The following is a 17622-nucleotide window of genomic DNA, read 5'->3' as shown; positions in this document are numbered from 1 at the left end:
ATTGCGTTTGTGATGCAATCAGAACATTGCGTGTGTTGAAGTTGTTTTAACGCAAACCAAAGATGCCTTTTAAAAAACAAGTTTACATCCTATTCTTATGCATGCATGTGCTGTGTGAGGTAATTTAAGGTGGTTCTGACAAGTGTCGTCGGAATCTTCATATCCAGTCACATGGGTGGCAAGCCACTCCCATCCGGTCACATGGGTGGAAAGCCACTCCCACAAAGGAGGCCACACCCACAGAGTAGGTTCGAACAATTTTTGAAACCCACCACTGGTGCAGGGGCCAAATTATTGAATCTTGCATGGCTCTGAGATCATGATGTCAGTACTAGAAACATTTTCACTGGTTATCATAGCTATTGGCACAACCTAAGATGCCTTTTTGATCTTCAAAATCCTAAATAGAGATACGGCTTAATTGCTGGGCTACCTATTCGAACATTAATCTAGCCAGCTCCTGATATAAGCAGAAGAGTTCCTTTGAAAATGCCCCTGCTGCAGAGGTGGGTTCCTACCAGTTCGCACCTATTCGGTAGAACCGGTTCGTCAAATCTACCGAACCGGTTAGAAGAGGTTCCACCAGTGGACCCGGAAAGCAGGTCACACCTACAGAAGAGGTTCCCAAATTTTTTGAAACCCACCACTGGCAAGGATCTTGTAACTTGACAGCTTTAAGACTCGCATGGTTCAATGCCAGAGTTTCTGAATAGCTACTTGAACCGACCTCAGTACTAATTCATAATTTCATATCCGGTCACAGGGGCGGCAAGCCACTCCCATTCGTTTACATGGGTGGCAAGCCACTCCCACAAAGGAGGCCACACCCACAGAGTAGGTTCCAACAATTTTTGAAACCCACCACTGCCTTGCTGCCAGAAGATGGACAATCAGGGACTTGGGCAAGGGTCTTCTGTTGAATATCTCCAAGCTATACAATGCCCTTTTTAAAGGACGGGGTTAGGCTCCTGCTGGGCTCCCATTATTTAGGAAGGTGGTTAAAATGCATCCCTTTGGCAAGCTTTAACTTTAATATATATATATATATATATATATATATATATATATATATATATATATATATATATATATATATATATATATATAATTAATTTTATTTTAAACACATAAACACATCAACAAAAACAAACACATGACTTAAAACAACATAGGAACAATAGGTTCCATCGTATATCATACAGCAGTTCCGTATCGGTTTCTTTGCAGTTAGTGTTTTCCCTTCTATACATTTATATCTTGCGTTCATAATCTCCTTATTCGTTATCCATTTTTATGTACAGTTCTATATTTATTTATACTTAGCTATTTATAACCAAATATTGTTTACCTATATTGTGCTTTATATTCTTACTGTTATTTATTCTCTTACATACAATTATAGGTATACATTCACATAGTTATTCTTTTTCTTTGCCATTCTTATGCCTTTGTTATTCCATTTAAAAGGTTATAATATACAGTTTGGGTTGCTTTGTTTACCATCCCTAGCGCCTATAGTAACACCACCTTATTTTCCCTTTCTTTTCTCCCTCCCTTCCTTCTCTACTTCCTTCATTTCTCCTCTCCTTCCCCTTCTTCCTTCCCTTACCTCTCCCCTACTCCTACCCTCTCTCTTCTCCTTCCTACCCTCTCTCCTTCTCTTTCTCTTTAACTTTTTAATTGTTTTAATTAATTTTGATTTTGATGTTAACAGAATTATTTTGTGTCCTTATTCCTATTTTTATTGCTGCAAGCCACCTTGAGTGTTGGTATAACACCCGGGTAAGATTTAAGATCCAATAATAAATATTTTTTTTTAAAAAATAACAACCACCACCAAATCCTCGCGCTCTACTTGGGGCTGCCCCTGAAAAGTGTTCGGAGACTACAATTACTCCAGAATGCAGCCGCGCGAGCAATACTGGATGTACCAAGGTACACCCACACTACACCTATCCTCCGCGTGCTGCATTGGCTCCCCATTGGTCTCCGAGCACGATTCAAGGTGCTGGTTATCCACCTTTAAAGCCCTACATGGCCTAGGACCCAGATATCTACGAGACCGTCTTCTGCCGCATACCTCCCTAAGACCGATAAGATCGCACAGGATGAGCCTTCTCCAGGTGCCACCAGCTGGACAATGCCGGCTGGCGACGCTCCGGAGTAGGGTCTTCTCTGTTGCCGCTCCAGCCCTATGGAACGAACTACCCCCAGAGATCCGGACCCTACCCACTCTCATGGCCTTCCGAAAAGCTATCAAAACCTGGATTTTCCGGCAGGCCTGGGGCTGTTGACCTCTTGATTGAGGTCCAGCCCCGCTTAGACTGGGTGCATGTTGTGTTTCTTTTAATTTGTTGTGTTTTATTTGTTTTAATCTTTTTAATATTTCTTATTTCTGTAAGCCGCCCGGAGTCCTCCGGGATTGGGTGGCCTATAAATTCAATAAATAGAATAGAATAGAAATCCTGAATCCTGAACCCTAACCTTAACCTTTCCAAATGGGATAATAATAATATAAGAATGGCAAAGAAAAAGAATAATTATGTGAATGTATATCTATAATCTGTATGTAAGAGAACAAATGACAGTAAAAATATATAGCATAATATAGGTAAATAATATTTGGTCCTAAGTAACTAAGCTTAAATAAATAAAGAAATATATTTAGTGTCATAACCCCTGGTAAGCCCCAATTATGGGAGGAAGCTAACTGCTTCCATCATCTGTCAATCGGCTCGTCACAAGAGTCCATCACGACAGAAACCCTATATATATAAGGTTCAAATCCCAGTAAGGGTATGGCTAGCTGATGAGAGCTAAATAGCTTGAAATAGATCTATACTAGTCTCCCTTTATTTATTTATCAGCACAAATTAAAAAACACACACACACACACACACACATATATATATATGTTATATTTATGCTGATAAATAAATAAAGGGAGACTAGTATAGATGACTATATATATATATATATATATATATATATATATATATATATATATATATATATATATATATATATATATATATATTACCGTTGCCTTTGTTATATTGGTGTTTTATTTGTGCTGATAAATAAAGGGAGACTAGTATAGATAATACAGCCCAGGTTCGAATCCCAGTAAGGGTATGGCTAGCTGATGAGAGCTAAATAGCTTGAAATAGATCTATACTAGTCTCCCTTTATTTATTTATCAGCACAAATAACACACAAATAAAGAAATGTACATAAAAATGGATAACGAATAAGGGGACCATGAATGTAAGATAGAAATGTATAGAAGGGAAAACACTAACTGCAAAGAAACCGATACGGAACTGCGGTATGATATACGATGGAACGTATTGTTCCTATGTTGTTTTTAAGTCATGTGTTTGTTTTTGTTGATGTGTTTACGTGTTTGAAATTAAAAAAATGTATCACTCAGAAATCCTGAATTTTCAGGTAGGACAGGGTTACAGTGATTCAACCCAGGACTTGATAAACCACCAACCCCCTACGCCTGTCCATTTTCTGCCCCAATTCCATTCGACCAAAGACGCTTTTTAAAGCCAACTAGTGCCCATGCCATGAGTTGCGGAGAGAGGAACCAGCTGCAACGGGCAAAAAATAAAGCAAAACAAATAAAATAAAATAAAAATAAAATAAAATCCCAGCCTGGATTATAAAGCAGACGCCGCGGGAAGTTGCAAGAGGGCAGGGCAAGCGAAACCAGCGCTGTCGTTTCCACGCATTTTGTCTCCTTGCTCAGCGCTGAGCCCAGCATTTTTAAAAGGGACGGGGCGGGAAAACGCCCTAGGAAAAAGAGGTCGCTTCGGAGCCGAGATCCGCGACAGATCCGAGTCGTTGAGCGACGGTCAGCCATGAGAACGGATCATTCGGGGGGGTGGGTGGATTTACTTCTCCGAAATGGGGCGGCCGGATGCATCTGCTTGCATGCACATTGCAAAACTGCTTGCATGCACATTGCAAAACTCCTTGCATGCACGTTGCAAAACTCCTTGCATGCACGTTGCAAAACTCCTTGCATGCACGTTGCAAAACTCCTTGCATGCACGTTGCAAAAACTTCTTGCATGCACATTGCAAAACTGCTTCCATGCACATTGCAAAACTGCCTTTCGAGGATCTCGGGGAAGGGTGCACAAAATCCCCCCCTCCCAAAGTGCAGCGGCGGCTGGAAGTCGCCCACCGCCGCGGCTCCCCACCCCACCCCCGCCGCCTCTGGCCCCTTTACCTTAGCGCGGAGTGCCCAGGCGAAGAGCAGAAAGAGGGACTGCAGCAGAGGGAGCCGGCGGGCGGAGAAGGCGGGAGGCGCGGCCATGGTGCTCGCTAGCGCTCCATGAGCGGCCAAAAGGCGGCAGCGGAGTCCCGGCGGCGGCGGCGGCGGCAGCAGGAGCAGCTGCTGCCTGAACCCAAAGCGGCATGGCCGAGGGAGTCTAATGATGACTTTCCAAGCCGATGATGCGGGGTCTGCGGGAGCGCGGGGCGACCCTGTGGCTCCCGGGCAGCGGTGATTGACAAGGCGAGCCCAGAGCCACCGCCAGTGGGACGAAGGAAGGAACGAAGGAAGGAAGGAAGGAGTGAGTGGGGGGTCTTCCCGTCTGCCCCCTTCCCTCCTTCTTCAAAGGGAGACAAAGGATCCCGGCGCAGCGGGAGCCTTCCTACGGCAGCCTTTGCCCGCTGCTGGCCGGGGAAAGGAAGGCGGGAGGGGGGGGGTCCACATCCTCTCCCCCCCTTGGCTGTCAAAGAGGCCCTTCAGCAAAAGAGGGTGGGGGGGCTCGAACTCTTTGCAACCATCTTTTCTAGGCGCACCAATAATGGTAGAAAAAGGAAGGGAGAAAGGAGGAGAGAATGAAAGGAAGAGGGGGGAAAGAAGAAGGAGGTAAGGAGAGGAGGATGGAAAGGAGAGAAAGAGGAGGAGAGAGGGTAGGAAGGGGAAGGGGAAGAGCAGGAGTAGGAGAAAGGTATGGGAAGAAGAAAGGGGAAGGAGGAAAGTAGAGAAGGGAGGGAGAGAGGAAGGAAAGAGGTAAGGAGAGGAGGATGGATCGGAGAGAAAGAGGAGGAGAGAGGGTAGGAAGGGAAAGAGGAAGAGCAGGAGTAGGAGAAAGGTACGGGAAGAAGAAAGGGGAAGGAGAGGAGGAAGGAGGAAAGTAGAGAAGGGAGGGAGGGAGAAAGGAAAGGAGGATGGAAGGGAGAGAAAAGGAAGGAGAGAGGGTAGGAAGGGAAAGAGGAAGAGCAGGAGCAAAGGTGAGGTAAGGGAAGAAGGAAAGGGAAGGAGAGGAGGAAGGAAGAAAGTAGAGAAGGGAGAGAGGGTGAAAAGAAAGAGGTAAGGAGAGGAGGATGGAAAGGAGAGAAAGAGGAGGAGAGAGGGTAGGAAGGGGAAGAGGAAGAGCAGGAGTAGGAGAAAGGTACGGGAAGAAGGAAGGGGAAGGAGAGGAGGAAGGAGGAAGTAGAGAGGGAGGGGGGAGAAAGGAAAGGAGGATGGAAGGGAGAGAAAAGGAAGGAGAGAGGGTAGGAAGGGAAAGAGGAAGAGCAGGAGCAAAGGAGAGGTAGGGGAAGAAGGAAGGGGAAGGAAAGGAGGAAGGAAGAAAGTAGAGAAGGGAGAGGGTGAAAAGAAAGAGGTAAGGAGAGGAGGATGGAAAGGAGAGAAAGAGGAGGAGAGAGGGTAGGAAGGGGAAGAGGAAGAGCAGGAGTAGGAGAAAGGTACGGGAAGAAGGAAGGGGAAGGAGAGGAGGAAGGAGGAAAGTAGAGAAGGGAGGGGGGAGAAAGGAAAGGAGGATGGAAGGGAGAGAAAAGGAAGGAGAGAGGGTAGGAAGGGAAAGAGGAAGAGCAGGAGCAAAGGAGAGGTAGGGGAAGAAGGAAGGGGAAGGAAAGGAGGAAGGAAGAAAGTAGAGAAGGGAGAGGGTGAAAAGAAAGAGGTAAGGAGAGGAGGATGGAAAGGAGAGAAAGAGGAGGAGAGAGGGTAGGAAGGGGAAGAGGAAGAGCAGGAGTAGGAGAAAGGTACGGGAAGAAGGAAGGGGAAGGAGAGGAGGAAGGAGGAAAGTAGAGAAGGGAGGGGGAGAAAGGAAAGGAGGATGGAAGGGAGAGAAAAGGAAGGAGAGAGGGTAGGAAGGGAAAGAGGAAGAGCAGGAGCAAAGGAGAGGTAGGGGAAGAAGGAAGGGGAAGGAAAGGAGGAAGGAAGAAAGTAGAGAAGGGAGAGGGTGAAAAGAAAGAGGTAAGGAGAGGAGGATGGAAAGGAGAGAAAGAGGAGGAGAGAGGGTAGGAAGGGGAAGAGGAAGAGCAGGAGTAGGAGAAAGGTACAGGAAGAACGAAGGGAAGGGAGAGCAGGAAGGAAGAACGTAGAGAAGGGAGGAAGGGAGAAAAGAAAGGGAAAATAAGGTGGTGTCATAACAGGAGGAAGGGATGGTAAATAAAGCAACCCAAACTGTATATTGTAACCTATTAAATGAAATAATAAATGTATAAGAATGATAAATGCTAAAAACACTTGTAACCAAACAACATGCTATATGTGATGAATAGGAATATCTGGATCATCTTTTATTTTACAAATGGTTTCATGAGATTTTGTCGATTGCCTTGCTTGAGAAGGACTTTTAATAAATTCACATGCTTAAAAACAAAGGAAGCCTGTTTTTCCCTTTGTCTTTTTTATTTTATAAATGAATTTATTTGTTAAATGTATAAATTATAAAATGAACACCCATCAGATGTTTGGAAAGTTTAAATGATCTGTTATAAATGGCTTAAGTACCCGTAGTCTATAAATGTCAAAATATTTCTAAATAATAATATTTCAGTTTTTTAAAATCAGTGTAATTGTTTTTGCAGAAATCAGAAAATATGTGAATCTCATCTTTGTATATCTACAACTTTTCTTAAGATACATAAAAAGACAAATAAGCAGAAACTGGTTATACACAAGACAATCACGCTGCGTTGGTTAATTAGCAGATATCATATGATAAGCCTTAAATCTTGAAAAATTATTTAAACTTCCCAATTAATTCCAACACAATGAGAATCATCTAGAAATGTGTGTTACCAACTGAGATTTACCAGTACTTTTCTAGTATAAGGATAGTTTGCTGTTTTGATCCCCCTCCTCCGTCCAGTAACGAATGCCGAGACAAGCTTAACTGGAATGTCCTTTAATAGCAAGACACCAAGACCTCGGTGGCTGAAAGCCAAGCAGAACAAACAGATAAGGATGTTGGCAGCAACTCAGACAAACTCAGGGAGCAATAAACACAGATAAGGCTTGGCAGCAATCCAGCCTGCCAAGCTCAGTTATGTCCTCCGACATTCAATCCTGCGTTGACGGCTGCAAAGAGGGGCGTGTGCACCAGTAGCTTTTTATAGTCTGGAGAGGAGCCTAATGACCACCAGCTGAGCACAATCACCTCCTGTAATTGCGTAATTGTTCCTGACGCCTAGTAGCTCTTCGAGTGATCCGGACGCCAGTACTGAGTTGTTCCTGGATATCCGGCACTGAAGAGCTAATAGGCGTCACGAACAGTTGCGCAAGTACAGGAGGTAATTGCACTCAGCTGGTGGTAATTAGGCTCCTCTCCAGACTATAAAAAGACTGCTTGTGCACACGCCCCTCTTCCAGAAGTCAACACATTGACTAAAAGTTGGAGAACTTTTGTAACTAGCTTGGCAGGCTGGATTACTGCCAAGGCTTGTCTGAGTTGCTGCCAAGGTCCTTATCTGTTTGTTATGCTTGGCTTTCAGCCACCGAGGTTTTGGTTTCTTGCTAATAAAGTACATTCCAATTAAGCTTGTCTCTGCATTCGTTACTGGATGGAGGAGGGGGTCAGAACGGTTTGCTATCACGGGCTTAGAGCGAGCTGTAAAGCACTGTGAAGAGGTATGTAAGTCTATCTGTATTCCTGCCTATTATGTTTTCTCCGTAGCAACAACCTTGTGAGGTAGATTGGCTGAAAGAGAAAGCAATTGGCCCAAATCACCCAACCAGCTTTCATGCCTAAAGGAGGTCTAGAACTCAGAATCTCCTAGTTTCTAGTATAGCACCTTAATCACTACACAAAACTGGCTCTCAGCTACCGGTAATTAATTTATCAGCTAATAAGAAAAATATATCCTCTTCCACATAAAAACCGTATTTAAACATTTAAATTTTTGAATATTTATCCTGTCATGGAGGGTTTTAAACTTAGAATTGATGCTTTCATGCTGCAGTTAACAGACAGGAATTCTATAATAATTTGGGCGTGACCAGACAAATGCGCGCCCGACAAATGCGTGCCGACAAAACTTCCGTGACAAAACGGCGATGTTTGCATGAGTTGCCTTACTTTCAGATTGCTCATCAATTTAGTCAACTGGAATCTGAAGAACTCTAGCTAGCACCAATCCGTGTTAAAAACAACCAGATCTTCAAATGAAAACAGATTCAGTTTGTTTGTCCAGGAGAAACACTTACTAAAACACGATGGAGATTCTCGTATAGATGGTAACTGTCACAAAGTATAGGAATAAACGTAGCATGGCTTTGCAAGGGAAGATTCCAATTCCTTGTATATTTCATTTGTAATAATCTTAAATAAAATGAAAATAATTTCTATGTACTGCAGTTACCATAAATTTAGACTGTCAATTCTTTAATTGTATCTGTATGTTTGTTAACCCGGCATCACTTCAGTAAAGCAACTACAATCATTTTTTTAAAAATCTCTGAACTTTATAGTCACTAACTAGATACAAGTAGTCCCAATTTATTACTAGAATGGAATTGAATCATATTTACATAATTTCTAAGGAAGCTTTTCCAACTATACCCCTTTCAGTTCTTTTTCAATAGCAGTTCTAAGAACTCTCAGCCACCTTCAATGCCAAGATATCCAGATCGTGGCACGACAAAACCGCGGTCAACTAAAGCGCGCCCGATTAAAGCACGTACCTGACATCATCAGCAGCGTGACAAATACGACCGCGGAGAAAAAAGGGCACTTTAAAAAGCGCTTTAAAGCAAGCCGATTCACGTAAAGGTAAGGGTTAGGGTTAGGGTTAGGTTAAGGGTTACGTTAAGCGTTAGGGTTAGGTTTAGGGTTAGGTTAAGGGTTAGGGTTAGGTTTAGGGTTACGTTAAGCGTTAGGGTTAGGTTTAGCGTTAGGTTAAGGGTTAGGTTTAGGGTTAGGTTAAGGGTTAGGTTTAGGGTTAGGTTTGGGGGGGTTAGGGTAAGGTTTTCGTGTTAATTTTAACTTTACCGCTCACAGCGTGATGTTTTCGTCGCGCTGTGATGACGTCAGGTACGCGCTTTCGTCGAGCGCGCTTTAGTCTACCGCGGTTTTGTGGTGGAACCATCCAGATAAGTCCAGGAGTCCTAATCAGTGCCTGAAAAAATACTAAATTAGATGAAATGAAATATATTGACTGATCTGAAGCATCATATTCTGTTCCCAATAGGATATTTATATTGTACCTTTGGAAGGAATTGCAGTTTGTATCATATATTAAAAATCACCAAAATTGAGAAGAGATGCAATATATAACAGCTCCTTTATACAGAGTGTAGTGTATCACATTATATAGTAAAAGCTATTTTTAGAATTACCATTTAGAAAATATGCCTTAGATGCACAAATACAGTACATTTTGCTTATCTGACAACTCAATTCGTGGAGTTTGTATTAAAAAACTTTAAAGAAATTCAATATATTAACTACATAAATTCAGAAAATTACGTAGTTTATTTTGCAATTAGCTTTAATATCAGCATCTAATTTTCAGTAAGTTGGCTGAATATGAGATCCTGTGCAAATATGCTGAACTGTGTAGTGTTTGTTTATGAGAAGTTCACATAATCACTAATTAGTTACTAGGGTTTACATGATCACTAGTTACTAGAGTTCTCATATCCATCTTTAACTACACTAGTTATCCATCTTTAAAAATATTGCATTAAAGTACATTGCAAAAGCCAACTCAACAATAAAACCAGTTCAGTAATTTCCTTTTCTGGTTTGTTATGAAAGCCGTAATCAAAACGAACACCACAATGCATGATTTATTTAAAATTAAGTTTGTTTCCTTTTAATACCTCTAGTCCTTATCAGGCAAACAAAAAAAAAATCTTGATTTGTGCAAATCTTTCAGAAAACTGCAGAAAGAAAGCGGATTCCTCTTTTTAATTTTTAAAAGTGAAGTCTTCTTTATTTGCCACTTGTTGAAAGCAGCCATTATCTTCTATAAATGGCACAGGACATACAGGAACGACTAAGTGAGATATGCGGCTCCAGAGCCCACTTAGCTTATCGGTATCCATAAGGTCGTAAGAACTGGTTGAATCAGAGTTTGTGAATTTAGTCCAGAGGAAATCCCGCACATTTTCCTCCACAATTTGTAGACCAATGGTAGGATCCAACTTCTCATTCTCCAGCAAAACTGTCAAAATCAGCGCCACGTCTTTGAAAGCGGCATTCTCGTGGTCACAGTACTTGTAGAAGATTAAGGTGGAGCTTGCAGGCAGGGATTCAAACTGGTGTATTACTGCTGCCTTCCCTCCTCCGTGGAAACCAACGCTCAACTCCTCGTCAACTGCTAGCTTTGCAAGATCATTGCTTAGAGTAGATTTAGAAATTCCATCTACGTGGACTGTGCGGCCTCCCAGGGATGATGAATAGGCGCGGGCAACCTGGGTGCTCAGGCACTTGAGAGTTGATTTCGCTTCCTGGGCAGCAGTAAAGATTAAGATAGCTGGTTCAGTGTGGTAGGATGCGTTAAGGTGCTTCTGCAATATTTTCCGTACTCGTCCCCACAGGTGAGGACTCTGACCTGGGAAGACGTCCTTCAGCGGATTGAACTTGGATAGGAAGAGCTCCACCACTGGGTTTTTCGGCATACTTGGAGCGTGTGAAGGATAGTAACAACAGCAACTTGCGAAAATCGCGATCAACGCCACCATTATGGCTAGAAAAACTCCACGGCGGAGAAAGCCTAATAATTAAGGGCAGAGAGTGGAGAGTGAAGAAAGAGAAAACTATTCAGAAAACATCACACGAAAACAAAAGTCACATGCCAAAGACTTAAGTAATTTATTATTAATGAAAATCGTGACCCGTCAAAACTGCGGTCCACAAAAGCGCGATCGACGAAAGCGCGCATTTGACGTCATCACAGCGCGACGAAAAAAATTAAAAATTGAAATAAAAATAAAATTAAAGCAAGCCGATTCACATAAAGGTAAGGGTTAGGGTTAGGGTTAGGTTAAGGGTTAGGGTTAGGGTTAGAGCGTTAGGGTTACGTTTAGCGTTAGGTTAAGGGTTAGCGTTAGGTTTAGCGTTAGGTTAAGGGTTAGGTTTAGGGTTAGGTTAAGGGTTAGGTTTAGGTTTAGGGTTAGGTTTGGGGGGGGTTAGGGTAAGGTTTTCGCTTTATTTTTACATTTTTCGATCACAGCGCGATGTTTTCGTCGCGCTGTGATGACGTCAAATGTGCGCTTTCGTCGACCGCAATTTTGTTGTCCGCGGTTTTGTGGTGGAACCAATGGAAATATTTCATATCTCTGGCGGCCCCCCGGGGGAGGGCTTTCTCTGTAGCTGCGCCGGCCCTGTGGAACGATCTACCCGTAGAGATCCGGACCCTTACCACTCTCTCAGCCTTCCGTAAAGCCACTAAGACCTGGCTGTTCCAGCAGGCCTGGGGCTGTTGATGGATATCCAGCCCCACTTAGACTGAATGGATGGTGTGTAATTTTAACAACTGTATTTTTACTTTTAAATTCTTAAATGCTTTTTTATCTGTCTGTAAGCCGCCCAGAGTCCCAAGGGAGTGGGCGGCATACAAATGTTATTAAATTGAAATTGAAATTAAAAAATCTCAAAGACAAAGTATCAATATCGAAACAATAGTAGGAACTAATTCCCAGATAGATAGATAGATAGATAGATAGATAGATAGATAGATAGATAGATAGATAGATAGATATAGAGATGAATGGATGGATGGAGAGAGAAAGAAATGATAGATAGATAGATAGATAGATAGATAGATAGATAGATAGATAGATAGATAGATAGATAGATATAGAGATAGAGATAGAGATGAATGGATGGATGGAGAGAGAGAGAAATGATAGATAGATAGATAGATAGATAGATAGATAGATAGATAGATAGATAGATAGATAGATAGATAAATACACAGTTCAGGTTCAATTTCCCCCTTATAGCATTAATATTCTTTTGTTTGGCTTTAAGACATCTTTTCCCACCAAACCCCTTAGTTTGTTATGTGAAGCCAGGCTTACTATCTTCTAAGAGAGCCGAGGTGGCGCAGTGCTTAGGGTGCAGTACTGCAGGCCACTTCAGCTGACTGTTATCTGCAGTTCGGCTGTTCAAATCTCACCGGCTCAAAGGTTGACTCAGCCTTCCATCCTTCCGAGGTGGGTGAAATGAGGACCCAGACTGTGGGGGCGATATGCTGACTCTGTAAACCGCTTGGAGAGGGCTGAAAGCCCTATGAAGCGGTATATAAGTCTAACTGCTATTGCTATTGCTATAGTGGTGGTGAACTGGGAGTACTATTATGTGCCCCAGTCTTACTATCTTCTATAGTGGTGGCAAACTGGGAGCGTGTACACGTGGGAGGGCCATGTGTACAATGAAAGAGCAGTTAAGCTTCCGGTTTCCAGTATGCACAACATGCACAATTTCATCAAAACAGCAGAGTAAAAGAAGTATTGCTTTGTTTTACGATACTCCACAAACAAGTTCTTTATACATTTGGACTACAAAGCTTCTAAGGTATTAAAATATGATGTTTAAGTGCAGATTTCATGTTCCCTTCTTACAGCAAGATATTGGTGGTGTTTTTTTTTTCTTAATTTTACTTGATTTAGCTATAACATCCTTTTTTTACCCAGTAAAATAAGTCTATATAAGGGTTACTACAAATATTATCGGGACTTGAATTTCATTAATTATTGTATGATTTATTTGATCAGTTTCATAAAAAAATCAAGAATATTCTTACCATTATCTTGATGAGACTGAGAATTATTTATTACCAGCTTTTTCACGGCGTTCTGTTGATTTACTTCTGATGTAAAGTATTCACTTGTCTTCCGAGAATAGATTTCAGGCACTAGTTTGGATGTCGTATGTTGTACATCTTTTAAGAAAAAAAGCATAGCAATATTATGAGAAACAATCTGTCCAGTTATAAGAAGTCTAATTATACAATTTTACTAACAGTACAGCAAGCTTTTTCAACCATTGGTCCCAAATCTCCTCACTAGCATGTCAATGGATATGAGTTATGAATATTACAGTGTAATAACTGGGGAGTCAAAGCCCAGAAACTTGACCTAATCCAGAGTTCCCCAATCTTTCGGATGTGGGGGGGGGGGGAGGAAAAAGGGGATGGTTCTGTGTGAGTGGTCAGCAAGTGCATGCATGCAACTCCATTTGCACAAGCAGTGCGCATGCGCCAGAGGTGGGTTCCTACCAGTTCGCACCTATTTGGTAGAACCGGTTCATCAAATCTACCAAACCGGTTAGAAGAGGTTCCACCAGTGGACCTGGAAAGCAGGCCACACCTACAGAAGAGGTTCCAAAATTTGTTGAAACCCACCACTGGTCCTTGGATATGATTATTCTACACTATCATGCTCATATTTATAAAACTCAGTGCCTCTGTGAAAGGTAAGGATGACTACTGCGTTTGTGGTGCAATCAGAACATTGCGTGTGTTGAAGTTGTTTTAACACAAACCAAAGATGCCTCTTAAAAAACAAATTTATATCATATTCTTATGCATGCCAGTGCTGGTGTGAGGTAATTTAAGGTGGTTCTGATAAGTGTCGTCGGCATCTTCATATCCGCGGCAAGCCACTCCCATCGTCACATGGGCGGCAAGCCACTCCCACAAAGGAGGCCACACCCACAGAGTAGGTTCGAACAATTTTTGAAACCCACCACTGGCGTGCGCACAGGCCACTCACACAGATGGAAGCGCACACGGGCACGCCTGCTGCTTGTACAAGTGGAAATGCGCATATGCGCCCTTGCCAGCTGCTTCTGTGGCCTGGTTCTCAACAGCTCATTGCCCAGTACTGGGCCACAGCCCAGAGGTTGGGGACCCCTGCCCTGCCTGTAAGTAATCAGTGGAAGTTCAGCAATAGATCAACCTTCTCATGTCTTGTGGCAATTCTATGTTCCTAGTTGAAACGTCATACCAAACCATTCTATAATTTCCTTGGATTTGCTCCTAACTTTGTTGTCTGAAACCAGTCACCATAATTTATTTAGCAAGTCACAGCTTTGCAAATTATCTCGGTCTCCCAGTCTTACTGTTTTCTATAGATAGGCAGCAGTTAAGAAGCCCAACATACACGATTCCATTGAAAACAGCAGATGTAAATGGAATCTTATGGTGTTTTACAATATTTCAATTTAGACATTTCCTGGATTGCAAAGTCTCTATTAAAATACCATTTTTAAATGAAGATTTTATGGTCCCTAGTTATATTAAAATAATGATTTTTTTTTCATTTTACTTGATTTAGGTGTAACACCCTTTGTTTTACACCAGTGTTTCTCAACCTTGGCAACTTGAAGATGTCTAGACTTCAACTCCCAGAATTCCCCAGCCAGCTGGCTGGGGAATTCTGGGAGTTGAAGTCCAGACATCTTCAAGTTGCCAAGGTTGAGAAACACTGTTTTACACAGTAAATAAACAGTTATGATTACTACAAATGATATTATCAAGAATTTCATTAATTACTGCATGGTTTATTTGATCAGCTTGGTTTTGATTTTATAGTAAGTGTACCAGGGGTGGGTTCCTGCCAGTTCTAATCTCTTCTATAGAAGAGGTTCCACAAATCTACAGTGCCATTTCAAACAGGTTCTAGCTCTCTCCCCACACCCGTCCGCACATCGTCAAGATGAAAAGTGGGAGGAGGAATTCTGGGAGTTGAAGTCCACAAGTCTTAAAGCTGTCAAGTTTGAACACCCCTGGGTTTTTTTCTAAAGGGTTAGGGGTGCGAGGGCCTTGTAACTTGAGAGCTTTAAGACTTGCGTGCTTCAATGCCAGAGTTCCTGAGCCAATATTTTGGTTGCTAAGCAAGAGCGTTGTTAGGTGAGTTTCACCACATTTTACATGTTGGCCACACCCACCCTGTCACATGACTGCCAAGCCACTCCCACCCAGTCACATGACTGCCAAGCCACTCCCACAAAGCAGCCACACCTACAGAAGAGGTTCTAAAAAGTTTTGGAACCCACCACTGAAGTGTACAGAACTAAATAGGACACTCAGTCTATTGGGCAGTGATGTGTCTTTCCTTAAAATGTGTGCTACCGTAAAAAAGAGGGATTTTAGCAACTTTTACTCTTTATAGTTTATAAATCTTAGCAAAGTTCTCATCTGAACAAACACTGCAATGAAAGTTTACTTATTTGCACCAAGTGTAACTAGAAAAATGTAATCAGAATCATGTTTATGAAACTTGTACCAATGTCAAATATTTTATTCCACTTGTGTAACTTGACATGGGAGTTTGTCAACCCCACTTGTCTTATATGTGTGCAGTTAAATATATATTTGATACATTTAATATAGAATATGTTGTTGTATTTTCTCATTGTTTTACCTGTAACTGGGTATGTCTTCTCTGTGTCTTCAAGATTTTGAACTATTTCACTTTCCTGATCCAAACCACCTTCTTTTGTTTCTTCAGTATATTTTGGAGAGTGCTGGCCCTGTGAATTGATTTTATCTTCTGGGACAGTCTCTGTTAAAGATGTTTCCTCTTTCTGAGAATCTAGGAGGTCAGCATGGGTGGAACATTCTGTCTTTTCATGTAAAGAATTCAACAAATTTGTATCTACACAACTATCAGGTAAATCAGCAGAATCAGATGGAAGTCTTACAATGCACCCCGTAGCGTCACTATCCTCTGTTCCGAATGGGAGTCCATCGGAATCTGACAGTTTTTCTGCCAAAGAATCCTCTTTTCTTTCTTCGGCCTCATCCTGTTGAAGGCTGGCTGAGATATTTTCTACATTGGGGGGCTGAAGAGTCATCTGCCTTTCTGACATAAGACTTCTTTTTCTTCTTCAGGGGAGTCTGTACGGGGCAACATATAAAATATGGTTTCAGTAACTTTTAAGTTGTTATGTGCTCAAAACGATTTGCTTTCGATGGATTGACTATACTCAAAATAAATATGGGACTAAGAAATTCCAGATAGCTTATGACTGAAGAAACAAGGAATGACATAATCTGTTTAGAGCTAGCCTAACAAAAGAGGAGTTAAAGCTCAAATGAAAGATGATATTAACTTTTTTTAAAAGTTTATTTTAGAATGTTTTTGTTAAAAGATTTATACCCTGTATTGGTTCTGGGAAGGCGGGGGGGGGGGTTGGGGGGGAAGGGTAGGGGGAGGGAACTAAACATTTGTAAAAGTTTTTTTCCCCAAAATTTTCAATAAAGGAAGCAAAGCACTGTATTTCCAGCGAATTATTATAAATGGTTATTTTTCACCAGTTTCTAGCTTTCAGTTAAGTGTTTTGATAATTTTTTTTATTTTCATATTGGCCTTGTTATTCTTCAGAGCCCACAGTGGAAGCTTTTGCCTGAAACACAGCTTACAAATATTTTATAACAATAAAAAATAAAACACCTCTGTTTTTTGCCAACCAATGCTCTCTCTATATTTATACCCTACCTTTCTGTCAAGATTTCAAAGCTGGAAAACTTCTTTTAAACTTCTGAGAAAAAAAACAACATTTTTCTTAGGGTTTTAAAGATAAGAGTTGATTTCACTTATGCCTCGCCAGTAACTTTAAACTAGACATTCTACTGACTCCAGCTGAATAAATGATCTAGGCACAATTCCTCCAGATTGCAGCTATCACTTCTGCCTCGCATTTAGACAGGAAAAAACCCACTTCATCGTGGAAAAGTCCAGATCTATAAAATAGGCACCTACCACACACTTTGTGTTAAAGTATCTTTACATGATGCCTAAATATTTTGTATTGCAAGTGACTCAGATCATGTCTCACCTCATTAAAAGAAAGATAACTCTGGGTGGATAAATTAGATCAGCTGTGCCCAGCGCATAGCCTGTATGTGGCCCTGAATAGCTAGTAATGCTCCAAAAAAATAACAAAAAAAAAAGTTTGTTAGCTATATATATTAACTGTTGTGGCCCAGCAAGAGCCGTTGGAGCTGCCACCAGACTCCGACAGCAAGGGGCCCTATGGGTCAACTCTGGAGGATGTGGAGGACCCTGGACAGGGTTCCGGCTCCAAGCAGGGCGCAGAGAGGCTGGTTGGCCACCAGGAGGCACCTGAGCCTTGGACCAGTGGGGAGGAGACAAGGGAGTGTGATCTGGATGCCAACAGTGAGTTGTTCCTGGATGCACGCCATCGAAGAGCTAATAGGCATCAGGAACAGTTGCGCAGTTACAGGAGGTAATTGCACTCAACTGGTGGTCATTAGGCTCCTCTCCAGACTATAAAAGGACTACTTGTGCACATACCCCTCTTGCAGAAGTCAACACAGTAACTAATGTTGGAGAACATTACTGTGAGCTTGGCAGGCTGGATTGCTGCCACGGCTTATCTGTGCTGGATTGCTG

General features: G+C 42.0%; 2 protein-coding genes across 4 annotated transcripts in view; both read right to left on the bottom strand.

Annotated features, from left to right (window-relative positions):
- Nucleotides 1-4625, bottom strand: part of LOC116514545 (ADAMTS-like protein 2) — a 55622-nt gene extending 50997 nt beyond the window's left edge. The window contains exon 1 of one of the 2 annotated variants that reach the window (XM_032226131.1): nt 4243-4625. In XM_032226131.1, the coding sequence (XP_032082022.1) occupies nt 4243-4329 (87 nt within the window). In that variant the 5' untranslated portion in view covers nt 4330-4625. The remainder of the gene's footprint in view (nt 1-4242) is intronic. The other variant, XM_032226130.1, reaches the window with a different exon arrangement.
- A 4800-nt stretch (nt 4626-9425) lies between these two features.
- The window catches only part of TOR1AIP2 (torsin 1A interacting protein 2), an 11306-nt gene continuing 3109 nt past the window's right edge, over nt 9426-17622 (bottom strand). For both annotated transcript variants that reach the window (XM_032226956.1, XM_032226957.1), the window contains exons 2-4: nt 15628-16103; nt 13005-13142; nt 9426-10970 (exon numbers count right to left, since the gene is read on the bottom strand). In XM_032226956.1, the coding sequence (XP_032082847.1) occupies nt 10162-10970; nt 13005-13142; nt 15628-16075 (1395 nt within the window). In that variant the 5' untranslated portion in view covers nt 16076-16103 and the 3' untranslated portion in view covers nt 9426-10161. The remainder of the gene's footprint in view (nt 10971-13004; nt 13143-15627; nt 16104-17622) is intronic.

The sequence above is a fragment of the Thamnophis elegans genome, chromosome 11 (genome assembly GCF_009769535.1).
Source record: "Thamnophis elegans isolate rThaEle1 chromosome 11, rThaEle1.pri, whole genome shotgun sequence".
In the NCBI taxonomy this organism is placed as follows: Eukaryota; Metazoa; Chordata; class Lepidosauria; order Squamata; family Colubridae; genus Thamnophis; species Thamnophis elegans.
This window is presented reverse-complemented; position numbering and strand designations above follow the sequence as displayed.